We start from the raw sequence: 22,933 nt of genomic DNA, 5'->3' as shown, positions 1-22,933 counted from the left end.
AGATAAATCAAATTTAGGCTAACTCGAAAATCGTTCAAGATCAGTGTTTTGTTCTGGGATTATTTAACAAATATTCGCGTCACAATTATTTTCTCTCGTTGGTTATTACTGGGTGCGAAGTTGATGACTCGGTATTCACTTTTTGCACGATTCATGAAGCATCTTTGGGCAATATAGGCTACGCATGCGTTATTCCAATCATTGTGCACCGTATACTTTGAAGAGGTTGCACCTATTTGCCTGTAGATGGCAAGATAAAATCATAAAGAGCATTATGAATTGAAACAGATGTGAGGATGTGTTTTGAGTTTTGACCGCAGTTTGTTGACCCGAGAGTGAGACCAAAAGTATCACGAAGAAAGTCCTTACAGCACACATTTTGTTCACAGTAGCTTATTAGGTCTTATAAAAGTGAAGGAAGGAAAGAAAGTTAGGGGGAGAAAATCTTTTCGTGAGAGTGGGCTCCTGGTTTCATAGTTCACACATCGATACCTGTGCTTGATGTCTTTCGACCACATCTGTCGCCTCCACCTTTTCTGTCGAATATTGCAGGAGGACAGAGCCCAAAGCAATACAAACAGTAAATGAAAGTAATGACGACTTCTTCGCCGCCTTCTTCACTTTGTAAATGTTCATGTTTGGGTTGTTGTTTGTTTCAGTATGCTAATGTCCCTATGTCTATGGCGAAATTGACCCGCACCCTGCAAAACGTGACAACTTGCGTGACACGGGGTAACATGGGGGAAGATGCCCCCTTAAGAACAATGTTTATGTAGGGGAGACCGGGGATTGTAATACGGGCTAATTGTAACACTTCCAATTTCTCCAACCAGAACAAGATACAAATCACCGGATTCACTTCACACATGCTCGGTTTTGTCCTTATTCCACATGTAAGCAGACAACGCAGATTTTAGAGCAGAAAAACAAATTTTGATGTAAGAGAGATATGGCAATTCCTGCTTTGTAGTTAAACCCATCAAAGTTAAATTATGTTTAGGCCTATTGTGTGTCTGAGTAGATATTTTGCATGCAAGTTGTTTGTGTTTTGGCTGTTAGCAGGTGAGCTTGTTCATGGCCACAGGACTCTGAGTTAGATGTAACAGCAAGACTCTGGGTTAGTTATTACAATTATATTAAAAAGTCTGCTGAATAAAAAGCTTAAAAAGTCATTTTTCAAGATACAGACAGAAATGTCAAAAATGTTGCAATCACCCCCTTACTTTTAAACTGCAACTATTTAGATATAAGTTCAGCATGTGCTGGATGATGATGCATCGAACAATGTATTATTCAAGGAAAAATAAAAAGAGACATTTGCTAATTTAGTTGTTCTAGCACAAAATGTCATATAGATGGCCAAATACATACAGAATGTATAAATCACTTTTTATGTTTATTATTAATATTTATATATTTTTAAAGTGTCATTAATGTGAAATACTAAATCAGCTATTTAAAATTTAATTATGACAGTTTAGTTTAGTAATTGAATAACCGACGACAGACAAAGAAGAATTCCATGAGATTTATCTGGAGGGTAAAATTATACTTATGTAGGCTACAGGCATATATTTACGTATTTAATTGCCCATATTTTAATTGAAGATATGTCATAATAGAAACACTGGAATTTCTGGAATTTCAAATTGAATGAATTCACTCACTTAACCTATGTTTTACTGTAATAAAAGCCAAGATGTCTTAATGGGAATATAATAACCGCATGAATCACAATAGGTTTTCCATTTAAAAATAATAACACAAGTAACAACATGCCACTTTGCACCTGGGGTTGGTTCATCTTACCCCAATGGTCTGATTTTATCTTTTTACTTCAAAATAAAAACTATACTGGGGCGGTTTCCCCAACCCATTCACACTAAATGCGACTCTATAGCACGCATTGTGTTTATCGTGCAATATATACGCCAAAATGAGTTTTTACGTGCATATGATACGCATGGGTAGGTTTAGGGAATAGGTTTAATAGTGGTAGGGTACGTGCATATGATACGCATGGGTAGGATTAGTCGTGTGGGGTGCGTTTGTATTACACGCAATAAATGGCGTATCAAATGCACGCAAAAACTGCGTATCATATGCACGTAAAAACTCATTTTCGCGTATAAATTACACGATAAAACACAATGCAGACTTACTCTAGGACTAAATTGAGGCTTAAATTCAACCTGCAGGAGGCAGGTTTAACTTCAGATTAACTTTGTGTTTCAAAGAAGACACCTGCATTACTTGGACACACACACACGCATATATTAATATATAATTTAAACATTTAATTTTGTTTTAACACCATTGTATCGGGTTTCTTGTTAAAAAAATTTCATTTTGAAATATGTTTCAATCTAGTAACCCAGTCATACAGGACATTCACTTCCCATCATGCTTTGCACAGGGCTGAAATGTACATTTTAAAATAAAGTGATATTTTATTTTTTAAAAAATGAGAAAACAGAGAGACTTGTTAATGTTTAATGTTATATTATTATGTTGGTATTTAAAAGTTTCTGTTATGTTAGTATTTTGGGGGGTTGCCATTGTGGTGAAGTGTTGAACCTGTGCTTGGAGCGAGGACCTGCTATCAAAAAGTCTGTATTAATATAGCAATGAATTAGGTAGTTGAAACTAGTATGGCTTCTAGACTGCTAACACCACATGTATAAAGAAATATGGATGTTATGTAAATTACAGGAATAAACAAGCAGCATCAATTAATGAGTTATTTGAATATTAATGTTAAATGAAAACCATTCGTTGTTAAGACCATTGATTCTTTACATCGTTTATTTTTTAAAAATCTTTATCATTACAAACAGATTCCCCGGCATTTCTTTTCTTTTGTTCCATAGCTGGTGTGTGCAGATTTTTTAGCTTGCTTAAAAATAATTTTCTCTTGTTAGTAAATGTTTATTGATTGCAGTCTTTTTCTGATGCCATTGTTTTCCCTGGAATTGCTTCTCAGTTCCATGCAATTTTCAGCTTTTCTTGGGTTCATTCCATGTTTTATAGGCAACCTCCGTCATACTAATTCAGATTAGCACAGTTGGGTTTAATTGAATCTGATTTATTTTAGTTCAGGACTCCATAGTCCAGGTGTAACTAATCTGTACTTAATCTCGGTTACAGAAAGCCATTTTTTAAAACACGATTAACTATTATTGATTAAGGCCTACTCCAGGCTTAATTTAAACCCTGTCTGGGAAACCGCCCCTAAAACTTTTACTCCACAAATCTAAAATATATTCAACATAATACAATGTCATATATCACTATTTTCCAGAGAGACAATATTAGATCAATTAAGCTCAAACCTGTTTTGGCTGACTGAATCTCACAAATGTTGATATTCAGATGAAATTACCAGATTAAAAATAGCCATTCATCAAAAGTAGCCTATACCGAGATTAGATTTTTTGCTATCTTTGGTCGGGAGAAAAAATTAGGGTGTGGGATTGGGGAACATCTTCCCCCTTGTTACATGAATGATATGAAATAACAATTTGAGAGACAAGTGTAAAAATTTTTTTTTTTGCATTTTCTTTTTAATGAACATTGGTGAAGTGACAGATTCACACATCGTTGTATGTGGCTACACATTTGTTACAAATACATTTATACATTCATTGTATACTTCATTCAACATGTAAACGAAACATTCTTTCATCACATGCCCTGGATAGACAGTGCGTTGCATAATAACAAACAATATTTCATTTGCTCGATTCAGATATTTTAGTGTAGATTATTGTTCTATTCCAATAAATAAGTGCAGAGCCATTAAAGCCAGTATAGACAATGGCATATTAATATTAATCTGGAAATGCATTCATTCATTCATTCATTCATTCGTTCATTTTACGAACTCGACTTCAATGAAAAGTGAAAAGTGCAAAAGAAAAACAATAAAATATCATATAAATAAATTACGACCAACATTTAATTTAGTAGGCTACATGTATGTATTAGGCTAATTGTGTCTCTTTCTATGTGTTGTCTTTCTGCTGAAGTGGTTCATGACGATCAAAATCTCATTGCGCCCAATCTCCCACGCGCAGCGGCTAAAGTTCTGGAGGAAAGAAAAATCACTCATTAATCACAGATTTGAACTACGAAGGTACAAGCACCTACTAAACCTTTTTCGTTGTGGTACAGCGCGTTATTTGCTGCATATCTCACCTGCTGTATAAGGAAATTATCAAGCAACTTGAAGTTCTTGACCAGCGTCTCAAGTTCAGAGCTCATCGCCGGGACCTAGATATTAACGATACATTGTATTACAATCTAGAATTGTCAAAAAATGAAAAGTCGATGTTGATCCAGCCCAACTAATGCCCGTGACTTACGCTATTTGACATAGCTTGCCGGTTGAGGTGCTCCATTAGATTTTGGAATGCATTGTTATTCCAGTGACCATGAGTTCTTTTCTTTTTAAAGAGCTCGAAGGTAGAGTTATATGATATCTTCAGTGCATGAAATATTTCCTGTGCACATGAAAATGACAAAACATTAATTGTCAAACCATCAGGTATGCTAAAAACAATGAGTAACTCCAACAGTGCTAAATATTTCTGCGATTTTATCATGATGACACCCTTAAACCAGTAAATCAAGTTCTTTGGGCTCATTAAAAACATTTGAGTGAGGCTACAATTAAAACTCCGCAGGAACATGTGTATCCAGGATTTAACATATCTGTGTACTGTTTCTTGATATTTTGTCTAGCTACCTCTTTGGGAAGACTCGTGAACCGATCAAACGTGGCATTTTCCACCTCTACTAGGCATTCTTTTGGGCCCTGTGAGAGAGAGAGAGAGAGAGAGAGAGAGAGAGAGAGAGAGAGAGAGAGAGAGAGAGAGAGAGAGAGAGAGAGAGAGAGAGAGAGAGAGAGAGAGAGAGAGAGAGAGAGAGAGAGAGAGAGAGAGAGAGAGAGAGAGAGAAAACATGTCAATGTTCAGGGTGTGTTCTTCCAAGCGGTCAAAGTTTTGATCACATTAAACCAGATCATGGTTTAATCATGAATTAACAATTAACTGTAATTTTAATAAGGTATAAACTCCATATTAAAACAATACCCACTGTTAAGTGTATTTGTTAACCTAATTGTTAATATTTAATACACAAGTTGTATGCTATATTTAACATTAATAAAATAAATGAGCAATGGTATATATTCACATTACCCTTAATAAAGTAGGCCTATGCAATTTTGTTTTCGTGATACTATTATATTGTTATTCCAGTAACTTTTCTAATACATAGGCTACAGTAAATATGTATTATTAGATTAATGGACCATACATAACAATAAAAAAGATAGATAGATAGATAGATAAATAGATAGATAGATAGATAGATAGATAGATAGATAGATAGATAGATAGATAGATAGATAGATAGATAGATAGATAGATAGATAGATAGATAGATAGATAGATAGATAGATAGATTAAAATAATAAATTAGACTACTCACCAGCTCGTGCAGAAGTCTAATTGTTTTAGACAAATTCCTTCTCTCCTGAATAAAGGATTCTGCAAATAGGCTCGGAAAAATGATAAGCCACAGAAAACACAAAAAAGTTCTCATAATGGTCTTATATTGACAGCAGCTATAGGCTACAGTGCAGTGCTACAATTCAAATGATATGAATACTACGATATGGATACTACTTGATGGAAGACCTTGGTTATATAGCGTTCTCCAAAGAGAAAAAACCCTAGTAATTTGCATTCCCTTCAGGTGCACAGCGCGGGAAGTTTCAGAAGGAGAAAATGAAAGAATCACGTGATTCTCTTCATCGAGATGGGAGTTAATTTTCTCACATTGAAAACGCAATGAGATAGATCTAGAGCGGCTTACACATCTTGAAAGCACAGTGAGAGTGATCTCACTCTTCTGAAAAAATTCGGGAATTTCATAATCACCATTACTATGTAGGCGACGCAACGACACCATCAACCAAGTATGATGTCAAAATAAAGATATTTACTGTAGGCTACGTTATCCATATAGCCTACCTATATCTTCTGTTCTCCCTTGGGTACAATCTCGCGTTATATCATTTAGTCAAAAAAGAGTTTTTACACTTTTTTTTGCACTCTTACATTTTATTTATTAAAATAAGGTATTTCAAATAAAAAAACAATGATACAATCATGCACGAAATGTGCAACATTATTTAAGAGCAATTGCATGCGTTCTTGATTAGGGTGACATCATCAAACCGTTGGGTGAGGTGATGATGAAACAATGCGGGCTATAATCCCTCATTGTCACAGGGCATTGTTTACATACAGCATTTCACTTTCCTTTTCCACAGTGACGCGTCTGCGCTCTCCCTAGAATTCCTTTAGCAATTCATGCTTGCATTATGACCCAAACGATATTTTCAAAACGTCGTCAAAAACAATCGTTAATTGCAATTGTGTGTAAATTTCCCTTTTTTCTTTTTATTAGGCTATTCAAAGAATCAGCAAAGGATGTTAATCCTGGAACATGTTGTGCAAATCACGCTGTGCCTCATGGACGACGAAGACTTGTAAAAAGATAAACAACTGCTTTGTTCACCTGGCTATAGCCTACACGCATGAAGACAACAACAACAACAATGATAATAATAAAGGAAAATGTAGGCCTAAGTGTCTCTTTCAGTTCAAAGAAAACAAATGTTAATTAACTATATCTCTCTTTGTTTTTTCAATTCATTTCGAAATCCCAGACACTGTTTCTTATGTTCAATTTAGAAAGATAAAAAGTACGATTCATCCTAAAGGGCCAAAACATTGTTGCTCTTTCCAATAAAACTCATAATAGCCAAGACCTATATAAGAAATAAATTATAAATAATTTAAGAAGGACCTTCGGCCTTAATATGGTATAAGCTATTAAAGCCATTGCAAATGACTAAATCAAAGCTAATAATGAATTAAAAAAAATAGAAATGTATAATAATTTAGTTTAAATCGGTGAGTAGCCTATCTTTATATATATATATAAATCAATCAATTGATTTTATCAAATCAATCAAATTTAATTAATCAAATTAAATAACCTTAGAAGTAGCCAAGAATTGCATTCTGCTTCTAGGCTAACACAAAGCTAGTCTTAAATCAGAAACCGCACAGCAGCACAAAATCTGTGTTAATGAAATGTGTCATTTCTAAAATCTTTTCAATTTGTTATTCCTGCGTTATTGCAAATCTCCGCCGGTAGAGGGCAGCGCAACATTGCTGTTGTGACAATTAAACAAGTCTGTGACATTCGTAGCTTTACCAGTTAACATTGACATGCAAGGCTTATGCTTTCGAGAAACCGTTTTTGGGGGGGGGGGGGGGGGGGGAATAAATGTAGTTACATAACACCTATCTGCATCTATTTACCGTTTGTGTTGTTAACTGTCCTCTTATTGTACACATATGCCTAATTGACAATAAGAAACATGTTAAGCATAAAAGTTTATGTTGTTGCACTGCTTGCCTGGTCTAGTTTGTGTTTATGCCTCAGTGATATATTATATAATGAGTAGGCCTATTTGAAAAGTGAGTACTGCCTGAAATCAAAGATATAGACTACTGGGACATGTTCATACCTGATCAAGAGTTGCACACCACCTGCCTTTGTGACGTGATATGTCTCAGTATCTCAAAAGATCATAAGATGTCCACCATCCAAAACTCACACACTACCTGTCCTCCACTCCAGAGTGTGTTTGGGGCAAGGACATGTGAATCCTCGGCAGGAAATGAGATCGTTTGAGAAAAGGAAACTTTATGTGGCTGGCTGACTGAACAGGAAAGAGTGGGTTTCCTTCCAGAGGATGAGGAAGAGGGATGACTGCAAGGAGAAAGAAAGGCAGACATGTGAATGTTAGGCCTTGCAGGGACAGTGTCCAAATACCAGTAATTACTAATAAATTAGAGCTTTTCTAACTTTTGCAAATATTTTATAAAATATGTTTATACTTTTACATGAATTAGTTTCGACTAAAATAATACATTTACAACATATTTTGAAAGAGACAGCTATTTGTATTGTTCAAATGATTGTATCACTTTTAAAAAAAATACATAAAATAGACTGACTTCTTTCCCACAACACAAATTATAACATCAATTATGACACAAATGTCATCATAATGCACCATATAGTCAGAGATAGTTTGTCCTCTCTGAATCCTGCCATTTGAATCATGCATCACCGTTCCAAAACAGTGAGACCTTAAAGATGCCTATAAACATGGCACTCAAAAATACGTCATTATGGAATGTTTATGGTCACACAATGATTTGTCTATAATAATTTACTTCTTGGAGTTGTTAATTCCGGGGAACAGAAAATGCATCAACTACCTGAAAGACATGACTAAATCACACCTGTCTAGTGACAGCCTTAAGCTCTGTAAAGTACAAAAACATGTCAGGGGGGCGGCCCACTATTTTAGCCAATCAGAAAAGTTAAAAACACTTTGTGCCAGTGAACCATTTTGCTCATTTAAGATTTATAAATGGCACTAGCAGCACCTTCTATTATCACGTGCAAATATATAAAAGGAAATTAATTTAGCAAAATGTTTCACTGCAGGCAGTGCATTATTTTGAAAAAATGTAAATAAATTAACAATCCAGAGGAAACTATAACATGCATACATGTTTGTAACAGTTTTAAAATAAACTAGCCGTTCATGCTTCATTCAACACACCCAGTTTCCAACAATGCTAAATACACCATGTGACTGTCTTCACTAAACAATGTTGAGTAACTAGAACATTGTTTTATGACCTAACTACAGCTGATTCATCTAATTATCCTAACAAACAATTCCACTATTTTTATTCCAGGATAGCACCACATTCCAAGAGCATGCTAAAATGGGACATCACTGAAAGTACAGAGTCCAAAGGCAACAGTAAATCTTCACGTTCCCCACCCAGAAAACATACTTTTTTACTACAGGGGTGGAGCATGTTGTCCTGCTCACACATAAAAGGGTGAGTATCAACCCTCTTGGTTTCTGGTTCTCCCTTAGTGTTCAGTGTGAGATATCTTAGTATTTATATTTCGTGGTCGTTCCATTCTATCCATCCTAAACGTGATCAGAGGTTGTGCAAACTGGAAGGGAGGGAAGAAACCACCAGAGGTCAAATGGGTGTGAATCAACCACTGGGTGTTATTCATAGAAACTGCATGGGGAACTCTTGCAATAGCTGATGTTTTTCGTTCAGTAGTTGACATCAGGAGTGCATGAAACTGCCACAAGGGAGCCTGTAGAGGGTAGCATAAAAATACCTTTTTACTGCTCACTGGGACCTGAAAGATGTCAATAAGCCTGTACTCACACAAGTGAACAGCAGAAATGAAAGCAGAACTTTCTGTTTGCAGGTGAGGAAACTATTTCTAATTTAAAACATCCTGTAAGTTGTAGTCTCAGTCATGAGTTCCGGTCTACTGCTTTGTTGATTGATTTCACCCACCAACTTTCCAGTGACCTGATTTGTTGACGAGGCACAACACGTCTTGAAACAACTTGCATTTAATAATGCATTTAATAAGGAACATCATCTTGTCAGAGTAATGCTTTATTGCTTTTGTGAAATAACAATTAGTTACGCATTAGGAGGCTTTTCTTTCTGATTCAGTTGAACCATACCTTCATCTCTCTCTTCCTGTTGCTAACTTTCTGAACCTTCTGAAGTTGTGATGTGTGTGCTGGAACAGGAAATGAATGCAGACCGAGGAGGCAGGCAAGCTGAAACTGGCATAAAGCACTAGCGTTTATACACACCCACCCAACAGACACACACACAAACACACACACACACACACACACACACACACACTGGCCCTGAGCAACAACTGTCAGAGCTGGAAAGTCAAAGTGGTGGCGGCAAAACACCGAAGCCGTCTAAGATATTAAGCAAAGTGAGCATCTAAAAAAGGAAAAGAGATTTGAAGACGAAGAAAAACAGGAGACGGATCCTACAAATTTAACTTGAACAAGAAGAGACGGAAACAAAGGTGTGGAGAAGATGGTGTTCCGATCCTGCCTCAGCAGGTAATCTTCTATGAATTTGCTAATTTTTTAATGAACTTTGAATTCATTCTATCATTCTTTGTATACTGGTATTTTATTTTTAGCCTTTTTTTTATCTGTTTGAGTTACCTATAACTGCTACCTTCCTTATTTTCTGTTTCTCACTTGTTGCGTGACAAACAGCTGTCTGCCCTCATTAACTTTGCAGTTTACAAAGAGAAGGCACAGTGTGCCATCTTACGCTGTGATGTGAGACCAAAAAATCAGAGCACTTGATTTCTGGTGTTGAGTTTTATGCCCTCAAATCTGTGATACTTATAAGAGTTTTGTTTTGTGTCAGTGGCACGTCGATCAACTGAAGCTGTCAAGCTGATAGGTCAAATTGTGATGTGAGAAACGTTGTCATTCGGTGTCAGTCTAATGATCTCATCGTTCTCCGACCTTAGTAATTCAGCTTCATAAGCTCAATGGAACCTGTTAAGAAAGATTAGAAGAAACATTTTGTATGCAGGCTTAATCCATTCACAGTGTTTACCATTTAGTGCGTAGACTCCACAGAGTGAGAGCGCTCTTTCTGCATTCCTGAGGTGACTTGGCTGGTGGGGGTGGAGGTGGAGGGAAAACTGGAACACCACAGATCTGGTACAGCTATCCGAGGTGCACGGCCCATTCTGAAGAGAATCTCAGTTCTGCCTCGGGTCTTCACTGTGTGCACACCTCAAAATAACACCTCTGACTTTCTGAGGCCACTGCTTTGGCTATAGGTTCAAATCTGAAAGCACATCGGGTTTGCTTAGAATCTTGAATTGCGCGCATTTTTACTCTACACATATGAGTTTGGTTTACTGGTAAACTTTTAAAAATGAAAATTCTGTCATTTACTCAACCTGTAAAATGTTCTTTCTTTCACGGAACAAAAAAGGCAATGTTAGACAGAAAGTAGTCCATATGAAAGGAGCACTAAATTCCAAGTCTTCTACAGTAGCTCTGCATCATGAACCGACCAAAGTTGTCAATTGCTGAAATCCGCCAAAACGTTCACATCTCATTGCATTTATATTCATGCAGGCAATGAAGTTGGAGATTATTGACATCAAACCTGGTGCATGTTTGAATGCACGCATGCAAAAATTAGATTAGATTTGATCATTTTCAACAAGTTACTGTTTATTAAAGAAAGCTATCTGAACTATTTTGGTTCCTCAATTCTTTTTTAATATTGCATGTACACAGCCTCTGGCACACTCTCAAAAATGTAACAAGGAAGAGGAGGGAAGACAATTAGCTTTTAATATTTTTTGTTCTTGTATTTTTATGTTCCGTACCTGACAGGCTGTGACATAGAAAAAGACTATTTAAAACAAAATGAGGATGTTGAAGACCTTGGACTGACAACATGTGGCAGGGGATAATATAAAGTGTTAGAACAGCGTAAATCTAATTCTAAAAATGACCGGGTGCTGCAGGGTGAGTGAACACATCACATAGAGAACCATTTTCCCCCCTGCCATGAACATCCTGTGAGAGATCCAGACAGCACAGCAAGGTCAAAGCAAGTCAGGCTAGAGAAAAACAAGGAGTTTCCGTGTTTAAACACTGTCTAAATGGGAACGGCCTCCTCCAATTGTTCTACACTAACAGCCATTTTCAACTGGAAGGACACCCCTCCCCCCAAAGACAGCTTGTGCAGATTCCAAGGTGATTTCTTTTTAAACCGCTCCAACATGATGAATCACACATTGATGTTTCTGTCATTTTGTCTTGCTGCTGTTCAACTCCAGGCTCAAAAGTTGTGAAACAGGTTCTCCCCTTCCAAGGTGAAGTGTTTGTGAAATACATTAAGTATCCAGTCTGAGATCTAAGTTGGCGTAACAGCATATCAGTATGAAGAAGATATAATCTCAGAATCAAATGTATAGCAGTGCTTTTGGCCATTCCCTCCTTGGATTGTGCAATGTGCTCCTTCGGTAGACCACAAGGCCTCCTCTCGATCCATTACCACCCCCTGGTTTAGAAATCGAGAAGATGGTCTGGCCTACCATTTACTTCCCTATTTAAGGAAGGACTGCTGTGTGTCTACAAACTCTCTCTTGGTTAGCTTTTTCAAGTGTACAAGGGTGGTGTTCTTTGTCTCGTTTGTCTATCGGGAGGCATGTCTTGACTTGTTAAAAAAGAGCAGCTGATGTTGTTTTGGCAAGAGACTGATAAAGTCTTCTATAGACTACATGGATTTTTCTCCTTTTCATATTGCTAAGAGCAAATAATTTCAATGTGCCTTATTTTTTGTTGGGAGACAACCAATTTCCAGTCTCCTAAATCATTAAGATAATCTTTTTGTGACAAATGAGTGTCAAATAATTTTGTGAATTTTTTTTTTCAAATCACATTGCATTCCAGTGCAGTAGTGGCCATAAGGGTGCATCACTGAACCAATCTGTCTGCAGATTGCTTACATGAAGGGTGTTTTTACATATCCCACAAATTAATTGCTTTTGAGAGTTTCTCAGACATTGTAAATTCATAATTGAAGAATAGGCTTCCTTTCAGTTGAGGAGTTGGAATATGGATTTCTTTAGCCATCCCTGACAGGAAGTTGTAATTTGAATTACATTAAGAGAAATTTACTGAATTGCAGAAAGGTAACACATTCTGGGATAATAAGAGTTCTTCCACTCTGATTCACTGGTTAATTTATTAATTATAATGAAATAAACAAACTAAATACAAATTTACCAAACTATCTAAAAGCTTTTTTAAACTTAAAAACACCAAGTCTCATGACAGCTGGCTCTATCACTCACTTTCATAAAATAAAAACATCAGATGTGACAAGAAATTCTAAAGAGACTGTAAATACTGTAAATTTTGACCTGATACTGTCTGAAATGCTGCTTATCTAATGAAAATAGTACCAGAGCACATGTGTTTGCTTTGTGGTTTAGAGTGCTGTGATTAAATCCTTGGAGCATTTTTTGATTGAAGCAAGCTTGCTTTGTTTTGACACAGCTTCAAACAACTACTACACATTAGATGTTTACAACGATCATGGCACATAGAGTGTGAGGGATTGACATTTTAAGAGGCTCCTGACCAAGCACGGAAGTTATCAAAAGTATTTATATATACGTGTATATATAACCATAGCCATAACGCACACACACATCTCAAATCAGTAGAAACTTAAAGCTAATTTATGTTGCTGACAATGCAACCCAGTCTTCCTCTCTCCTTCTCAGCAAGGGGAAGGAAGTCCATTAAAAATAGCCACAACAAAAACTAAAATTTTAAAAAGATCAATTGAAACAGTGGCCATTAGATTATAAAAAAACAAACAAAGGTGCGACAATGTAATATTTGCCTTAAAATTGGAAAACTGTATCACCTCTCCAGTAGCCTATAGACGCACCCTAGCGGCAGCAACATTTATTTTATAAAATTTATACTAACTTTATACTAACAAAATTTATACTAACATCTTGATGTGGATCTGGCATGCCAGGCTACCTCTCCAGTGCTTTAGCAATTAGATCAATCACTTGCAATGTTTACATGCAACCAGATGATGCGTTAGTAATAGGCTAATCGGATTGACTTCTCAATCAGACTGAAAAGCCAATCCAATTGAGCTGAAATTCCAAATGTCAAATGTCAAATCCAAATGAAATTTCGATCGGATTGAAAGGGGTGGTTTATTCCTTTTCTAATCCGATCGAGAGAACATGTAAACACTTGGAAAGGACTGCGAATGTGCAATCACGCTGAAATAGCGTAATGACGTAAGACGCTCGGAACAAACTGTTCTTCCTGTTGAATAAAGTAACATATAAATGAGTGTCCCGTCATTCTAAAATCCTCCTTTCCCTCTGCGTCTGTGAAGTGGAGCAGGACAACGTCCCACCAGTCTTTCTTTCGGATTCTCATCCACAGACGACTGGTTTTGGGAGTGGGGAGGGGCATTTTTACTGCGTGATAAAGAAAGCAGAACGGCACAATGGTTCATATGCTCTTTTACTCCAAATTATGACCAGAAATGGATAAATATTAAGTCTGCTGATAAAGAACCAATGTAGGAGAATAGTTATATGCAAACAGCAGGAAACTCTATATATTTGTGCAATGTGCGCATGTCAAAAATTTAATCTTGTGACATATAAAAGCACACATCAACCCGATCACGTTTAGCATTCATGTAAACACTACGTTCGGATTCATCAATCGGAATGAATTCAGTCCGATTGAAACAAAAAGTTGTGCATGTAAAGGTAGCCAATGTTCCTTAGAATGACAACTGACATCATTTCCTTTGTTCTTTAATGTCTCAGATGAATTTCTACATAATTTGCTGGCAGCTGAATCCAAATAAGCACCTTGACTACTGACACTATGCTGTTATTTGTCTTTTGTATTACAGTCAACTTCCTTTCCTTTACAGGCAGTAGTCAAACCACATATACAAAAGATTAACAAGCGATAGAGGATGCTTAGCAAACATTAAACCACTTCTGCGTCAAAGGTGAATCTCTTAACAGTTATTCACATTGAGTCAGTTCAGTGTTGATTCAATTCAGTTCAATAACAGTGTCGATGTTGCAAAATTCGTAAATTATGAAACAGTCAATCATGAATTTTGATAGATAGATAGATAGATAGATAGATAGATAGATAGATAGATAGATAGATAGATAGATAGATAGATAGATAGATAGAGAGATAGATAGATAGATAGATAGATAGATAGAGAGATAGATACAACCCCAAATCAGAAAAAGTTGGGACATTTTGTAAAATGCATTAACATTTGTATATGTTTATAAAATTTATAAAATTATATTGATTGACATCTTGTTTACTCAGTAAAGTACTGTTAAGAGATTATATTGTCAACATTTGAAGTGGATCAGAACCTTTCATCATAGTTATACATGAATTATGAACAATACCCGTACTTGTCTTTGATTAACTTTTTTGATCCACTTCTTTTTTGATACTAATACAACCCCAAATGTAAAATGCATTAAAATCAAGAATCTGTGATTTGTTATTTCTATTTAAACTTTTTTTAACTGACAAAAGTACAAAGAAAAGTTTTCCAATGTTTTCACTGACCAACATAATTGTATTTTGTAAATATTAACAAATTTTGATTTTGATGGCTGCAACACACCCCAAAAAAGTTGGGACAGAGACATGTTTACCACTGTGTCACTTCACCTTTCCTTTTAATTAAACTTTTTAATAATTTGGGAGTTGAGGATACTAATTGTTGGAGTTTTGCTAGTGGAATATTTGCCCAATCTTGTCTGATACAAGACAGCCGCTCAACAGTCTGTGGTCATCATTGTCTGATTCTCCTTTTTATGATGGGTCATACATGTTCCATAAGAGACATATCTGGACTGCAGTAAACAGGCAGGCACATCCCTTCTGTGGTGGAGAGGGTCTAGAAACAACTCATTTTTAGCATGTGCAGAATGAGGCCTGGTATTGTCTTTCTTCCCTGGAAAGATGTCATCTTGATGGGAGTTTATGTCTCTGTACAATCCAAATACATGCCTCCATGTCAACGGTACCTTCACAATAATGCAAGTTACCCATACCGTTGGCAATGATGCACCTCAATACCAGCACAGATGTTTGCTTTTGCACCTGTCGCTGGTGAAAGTCTGGTTGGTCCCTTTCGTCTTTGGGACTGAGAACTCGATGTCCATTTTCTCCCAAAAACAAGCTGAAACATGGACTCATCTGACCACAGCACACATTTCCACTTTCTTCTAGACCATCTGAGATGAGCTCAGGCCCAGAGAACTCTCCGGCATCTCCACATAGAACTGATGTAAAGCTTTCTCCTTGCGTAACAGAGAATCAAGTGGCATTTCTTAATGCAGAGTAAGACTGTGTTCAGTGAAAACGGTTTTCCAAATTCCTCCTGAGCACATGTGTCTGTATTTAACGGATTAGCATGATGGTATCTTGTGCAATGCCATCTGAGGGCTCAAAGGTCACGCATTTTCAACAGAGGTCTACTGCCTTGCCCAACACAGACTGAGATTTCTCTGGATTCCCTGAATCTTGTGACAATATTATGTATGGAAGATGATAAAAGACATTCTTTTAGGGCTGTTTTCGACTAAGGATTTTCATAGTCGAATCTGATTCGTTAGATTTTGCCGTAGTCGACTGATAGTCGAACTTTTTTTTTTTTTTTTTTAGATAGCAGCTAGACGTTAGGTTGAATAACTGTTCGTCTGTTATAGGACAACTCGCTCTACGTTTATTTAAAATGAACAGCAAGACAACTAGAAGTGAATGTGCTTTCCATTAAATGAATCCTTAACAAAAAACAAAACAAAAAAAACGTTGCAATGAACGTGCTTTGTTTTGAATAAATCACACACAGTAAACAAAACCTTAACAAAAAAACTTTGCAATGAAAAGTGTGTTGCAGCCATCAAAATCAAAATTTGTTCATATTTACAAAATACAATTATGTTGGTCAGTGAAAACATTGGAAAACTTTTCTTTGTACTTTTGTCAGTTAAAAAAAGTTTAAATAGAATTAACAAATCACAGATTATTGATTTTAATGTATTTTACAAAATGTCCCAACTTTTTCTGATTTGGGGTTGTATTAGTATCAAAAAAGAAGTGGATCAAAAAAGTTAATCAAAGACAAGTACGGGTATTGTTCATAATTCATGTATAACTTTGATGAAAGGTTCTGATCCACTTCAAATGTTGACTATATACATATATATATATATATATATATATATGTGTGTGTATATATATACAGTATATATATACATAGAAATCCTAATGATCTGGGCTGCGTTACTCAAAAGCATTGTGGCAATGGTTCTACAATCTACTTAAGCCGATGCTTTTGTGAAATACAGCCCTTATTAGTACATTTAAATTAAGCAATTTTCTACAATCTTATCCTGTTTATTTAAAATACAAGAGCATTGCAAAAAGGGGTGCCCTAATCTTACTTGAGTGGCTGTGGAGGCCACGCTAGATTGATTGCTTCAGGTCATTGATCAGAACGATGGCATTTAACCTCAGTTACTGGTCCATATCAGAGCACTACCTCACATTTGCCTGCCTTAAATTCTCTTAAGTTAAACATCAGCTGTTGACAAAAGGTGTAGGTTAGAGAACGCCACCGTCAGCTTAAAATGATCTAGAGCTCTTGGAATGTAGTACTGTGTGATTAAATTAAATACTGTGCTTGCCTTTACTGCGGAATGCATTGCATAATTTGTAGTGACTACACTTTATGTCTACCTATTACAGATAAAAAAAAAATGGGGTAAGGAGTAGTATGATCTATCTCATTCAGGCTTGTTGGGCAATTCCTGAACAGCTGGACCAGTAGAAAGTTCAGCCAAAGTGCTGTTGTTTTGCACTTATAGAGCAGGTGCTCTTTACTTTATGACTCAAATGTGAGAACAGCAATTAAACCATAATCTGTCTTGTGCTCAAACTGCTTTTTATAATCCTCTCATTTGTTTTCTACCCACAGGAGGGCCTTTCCTGAGCCTTGATTCCAGCTTGATTCCCTTAAAGGGTAAATGGGTGAGACGGGTAAGATGACGTCCTTACACAGTGTGGGCCTAGTATTGGTGGAGTTTGAATATGAATATGAGGGCCGGGATGGCCACATGGTGTCCATTAAACCCAACGAGCGCTACATCCTCCTGGACAAAACAAACGATCATTGGTGGCATGTGTGCAAAGATGAACGAGCCAAGCCATTTTACATCCCTGCTAATTATGTAAAAGAGCTTCCACCCAACATCCCTTCACCTCTGGACTTAAGAGAGCCTCCAGCCCCTGATGTGAGGCCTGCGGTGCCTGACCTCACAGACACACGCAAGGCAGATGAGGTGACAATTAGACTTCGCTCCAAAGGGAATTACAAGACAGAAAACCGCATGTCGACATTTGGTGTTCCTTTGGATTTGCATGAGCCCCCTTTTTACAAACATGGCAGACCTTCAGATTCTCTCTTCTCCCTGAACACGGTTTCTGCCTCAGATTCTTCACAGCAGAAGAAGAGGATGAGTCATGCTTCCAATCTGCTGTTCGGCTCTCGCACTGCTCTAGCTGAAACAGTGCCTGATAAGTTTAGAGTTCCCAGCTTCAGCCCAGCCGACCCCCTCCATAGACCTACCCCTGCCAAACCTGTGGAGCTCCCTGTCATCAAGAACCTAAATGAGATCAGGCCTCACAGGAAGTCTCCAGAGCTGGATTCCCCAATAGAGCCTGAAAGTGAAAGTTTCAGTTCAGAACCACTGCCATCACCGGACTCTGAGAATATTTATGAATCCATATCGGACCTGAATCTAGACCTGTTGTCACTGACTGACAAAGCACCTGATGGATTGCCAAACTCTTCATGCTCACCTCCAACAATAAAGGTACAGTTTAAACTGTTTGTTTTTAAGTGTTGTGCCCCATTCAGAATTTAATTGATAATTTCTTTTAGGTATTTATTCCTTTCCAGAATTTAAATTTAGGAAACAGAATGTAGAATTAACAATTCATATTTAAGCATGCAGGATTGAAATGAATTCAAATTCATATAACTTCAATAAGTGGTATTTTAAATTAATTTGAAAAGGTATTTAAGTTTGAAGACCATATATGCCTTGCAGGTAACAGCCTTTATTGTGCTAGCAAATAGAAATAAGAATGCATGTTTTCAAATCCTCATGTGGCATTGGTTTCCCTTTCAAAATTTCACTTTTGACAGTTCCTTAAACGACACTGACCTATTTCTGTACAGATAGATTGGAAAGATGTGAACAATCTTTTGAGCACATTGACAGTATTGCTTTTCACATATACTATAATGTTATTTCAAATTGTGTTCTTTATCTTTCTAATAGAAAAGTTAGCTTGAATGGAGTATCTTTATTTTTGATCTGTTTCTATTGTAGAACAAAATAAGTCTTGTATTTGATTACATAATGACCCCTGACCTTTAAACTGTGTATTTTTGACATGGCATAAATCCTTATGAGGAAAAAAAGTGTGTATCAAAAGAAATGTTTGGGGATGATATCAAGTGGGCCACTGGGAGGCGATGTTGGCATGCTGCATAAAGTGTAGTACTTGTTTTTTCCGTTAAGAATCGAGTTTCACTATTAATAATAATAATAATAGCCTAATGATAATAATAATATTTAATTTATATATCACCTTTTCCAAGCTCAAGGACGCTAACATTAAGTGTACAGTACAGTTTCAGCATTACCCAACATCATACAGAACATTTAGACAGCCATGATCTTGATGCGATCAAGTCACCATCAATGAGACATTTTGTCCACTAAAGAAGTAGTTACTCAGCTGTTTTGGAGCCAGATGAAATAAGGCACAGAAAACAATGGGAAATAAAGGAGAGCCGCTTCACAATTAGGCCTTCCTACATGACGTCAGAACAGGATAATACAGCCTTTCCTATAGCGAGGGAAGGATATAGTGAGGTAAAGCTTTAGCATTTGAAAGACAATCTATTGACACTCTCATCCAATAAAAACTTATGCCATCATGCATCATATGTGCTGTGTGCATAACAATATTCAATGATAGTCTAGACCCTGTAAACTGACAAACTGTACTGTATCCAAAGAAAACTTTACAAATTAATTTTCCCCCCACTTTTTCTGTTCACATTCACTATGTAATGCACTTTCTCGTGTCTCTTTACAGGTTGTAAGGGCGCCCATCCCTTTTTTTATGTGCGTGAACAAATTTTAAAGTTTTGAGTTCAGTTAATAAGAGCTACAGGGCATGTCACAACAGGGTTAGGTTTTATTTTATGTAGTGAGGCATCTTTTCATGCCTGAAATATAATGAGACAATATTCCTAATTGTGTTTGTTTAAGAATACAGCTTTGACAGTACAGTAAAAAAGTAAAATCTATCTTTTTGCATGCACATTTTAAAGGGAACATGTTCATCTCCTGAAACATGTTAACACAGATCTTGGGATCTGAGTCAGGCTTGGTGTTGTAGCTGCAAGGTTACTATTGTTAGCACAGATGCTTTCAGCTTCTCCGTTTCAAAAACAGTAAATGATCCTGAAGATCACTGAAATTTGGCAAAAAGCAAGGGAGGGAGAGAGAGATAAAGACTGAGTATGAAAGAGAAAGGTTTATGTGCTCATTGTCTGAGAGAGAGAGAGAGAGAGAGAGAGAGAGAGAGAGAGAGAGAGAGAGAGAGAGAGAGAGAGAGAGAGAGAGAGAGAGAGAGAGAGAGAGAGAGAGAGAGAGAGAGAGGCTTTTGGCTTACTTTTTAAAGAAATAACTTTCTAAGTATATATATTTAATATAAAATGTTCATATTCATTTCAGTTTCACCACAAAGCATTTTTACAAAATTCCCGGGAAAGTTCTCAGTTTCTCTGAACTTTACTCATTTGAGTTTTAGTGGACAGTGCCAACAAAGTGCCCTTTTTCCCCACATCTTTTTATTTGTCCTTTTATTAAATATCACAAGAAATAGATGAATAACAGTGAGTGTCGGTTCCATTCTTGTTTGGGAAAAGCTTGGAATTTGTTTGGAAAGAAGGAGAGAGGCACATTGGGAGTGGAGCTCTCAGTGCACCTGTATCAGGTTTCAAAGCCATTGTTAGTCTGTCTACATCAGTGTACATGACAAATGTTTCACACAAAACCAGTACTGTGTGAAGCTTCGGTTCTGAAGGTCCTCAGATGACTTCATGCTTCTATCCACCTTATTTTTCAATGCGGAAATAAGGTGTTTTCTGTTAATGTGCAAGACTTTTGAATTATTAGCTGCTATAGGAAAACAACGAGAATAATATATCAAAGTAAACTGTAAAACTGTTTGTGCTACAAACCAGCATGTTTTTAATTAATACATACATTGAAATAATATGGAAAGAAATAGTTTGCAATATCAAACAGCATAATGAGCTGTTTTGTAAATAACTTAACACAGAAAGCCAGACAGGTTACTATTACAAATACCAGAAAAATAAGGTGCATATAGTTTGTCTAAAGACTTAAAACGTCTCTTTAAGAAAAAAAGAAAAAAGGTTTATTATATTTTGTCAGCAAAGTCAAGGTAGGCTACATGGTTGTCACCATATTTTAAGAATGTCCATGAGCTCAAATCAGGTACTGAGGAATACAAATACATTTGTAATCACTATAGGCTCACTTTTACTGGTTTTAGCTAATGTGTAGGCTAGGCAATCTATTATTTTTCTATGGCAACAACAATGAGAACGGATGACAGCTGGTCCATTCCTGCAAATGCCTCTCAGCCACCAGCACGTTTACAAAACAAAGGAGGAGTTCTTCCTGAAGGCCTCCAAATCTCATTTTACTGCTTAAAACCCAAACAAGTTAAAGACAGCTCCCACCCTTAACCCACACCACAGGCACTGTGAAGTGTGAATACCCAGCAAACCGTGTCCTCTCCTCTGACCCTCAGCGTGACAGATGGCCGGTATACTGCGAAGAGCTAAATAATAATAAACGTAAAGGATAGCCTACAACACTTTCGTTTTACAACGCAAGTAGGCTATTATTCGTTTCTGCATAAGTGTGGTAGAGAAAGAGTTAAAAAACGAAGGTGGGTCGACTCCATGCTCCCTTAAAGTTGCTGTGTGGTAGTTTACCTGCACGGGCGCCACTGGCTCCAGGGAGGAGGACTTGACTCTCTGCTAGGAGTCGGAGAAACAAGGGAGATTCATCGGTGGAAATCAAATGTAGGCTATTATTATACCTAATACTATAAGAACTTAACTGATTCGCGCGATTTTAGACGGCTTCGTTTATTGTAAGTCATTACGAGCGTTCGCGAGACACCACTGCCTTGCTTGCAGTGTATGGGATAGTATTGTCAGTTTTTGTTTGTGTTGTGCTTTTCATAGTACATATTTTTCTATACAGCCTATGCCTTTAATACCTTTTTTATTTCAATTGGAATTTTACAGTAAAAAATAAAAAGTGGACTTTGGGTACACGCCTTGTTTTACCATGAACGCGGATATTGCTGTTAAATGATTACCATGCTGTGTCAGTGTATATGTTTTTCTTTTCATCAGATAGGAATCATAGGATAATCAATTATCACTATTCATCATTGATTAATGTTAATACTAAAACGGTCTATTTCCAGGTTAAAATTATTCGTTTGGTTTAAACCTGTAGGCTACGTAATATTGATATTAGAAAGCTGTAGTATTTATGTAAAATGTTTGCAAAAAAACTTGAGAGCTTTTGTAGACCCCAGTTATTAGTGTAACTGGGCATAAAAGGGCATAAAAACAGCCAGCATTAAAGAGGAGCTTGTTGTGGTGTGCATGTTCTGAAGTGGCCTACTAAAAAACTAATTTTCTCTATCTTCTGTTTTCTTTTTTATATTTTTTCTTTGAGAATTATTGTGTCTTTTCCCTCTGCTCGGTCAGTTCTTTTTATCTGTCACACTTACACACACAAACTCATTGTAGACCGTCTTTTTTGCCTTTTCGCTGGAGTGGAGCTATTATGAGCAGATAAGGCTACTTGCTCTCTGAACTGTTCAGTGATTAGCTGTAAATCAGGATTTCATGGATTTATACTATTTGTGCAGATTGTTTATTTAAAGCCCTTGTTTTGGGGTCTACTCAGAAGTTGCTGCCTCTTTTGGATATGATTGCAATTACAATGTGACCAAGCCAACAATTCTCAGATGTATGCAAATGTTATTAAGTTTAGCTCTGTGTCCTCAACTTTAGATAATTGTTATTTACCTGCGTTTAAACTTTCACAGGGAGTCACCACTCAGAAATGTATTTGACCCAATGAATCAGAGTCCACATGATTTATTTTGTGACTAATAGTTGTGTCATCTGGTTTG

The 22,933-nt window shown here is 36.7% G+C and overlaps 2 protein-coding genes across 5 annotated transcripts in view; one reads left to right on the top strand and one right to left on the bottom strand.

The window, feature by feature from the left end:
• Window positions 1–3,541: 3,541 nt before the first annotated feature.
• On the bottom strand, window positions 3,542–6,342 carry LOC143722418 (uncharacterized). The gene is made up of 5 exons (XM_077213828.1): window positions 5,494–6,342; window positions 4,748–4,816; window positions 4,365–4,502; window positions 4,198–4,272; window positions 3,542–4,087 (listed from the first exon to the last, which is right to left on the bottom strand). Exons 1-5 carry the CDS (start codon window positions 5,605–5,607, stop codon window positions 3,989–3,991), a joined length of 495 nt encoding a protein of 164 aa, XP_077069943.1. The 5' UTR covers window positions 5,608–6,342; the 3' UTR covers window positions 3,542–3,988.
• A 2,688-nt stretch (window positions 6,343–9,030) lies between these two features.
• Window positions 9,031–22,933, top strand: part of arhgap27l (Rho GTPase activating protein 27, like) — a 32,260-nt gene continuing 18,357 nt past the window's right edge. For all 4 annotated transcript variants that reach the window (XM_077212136.1, XM_077212135.1, XM_077212134.1 and 1 more), the window contains exons 1-3: window positions 9,031–9,399; window positions 9,736–10,072; window positions 17,577–18,474. In XM_077212136.1, coding sequence (XP_077068251.1) covers window positions 17,626–18,474 — 849 coding nt within the window. In that variant the 5' untranslated portion in view covers window positions 9,031–9,399; window positions 9,736–10,072; window positions 17,577–17,625. The remainder of the gene's footprint in view (window positions 9,400–9,735; window positions 10,073–17,576; window positions 18,475–22,933) is intronic.

Source organism: Siphateles boraxobius, unplaced genomic scaffold, assembly GCF_051911475.1.
Source record: "Siphateles boraxobius isolate OS27281-9 unplaced genomic scaffold, OSU_SipBor_1 66, whole genome shotgun sequence".
Lineage (NCBI taxonomy): Eukaryota > Metazoa > Chordata > Actinopteri > Cypriniformes > Leuciscidae > Siphateles > Siphateles boraxobius.
Note: the sequence above shows the minus strand (reverse complement) of the source record. Positions and strands in the feature narration are given on the sequence as shown.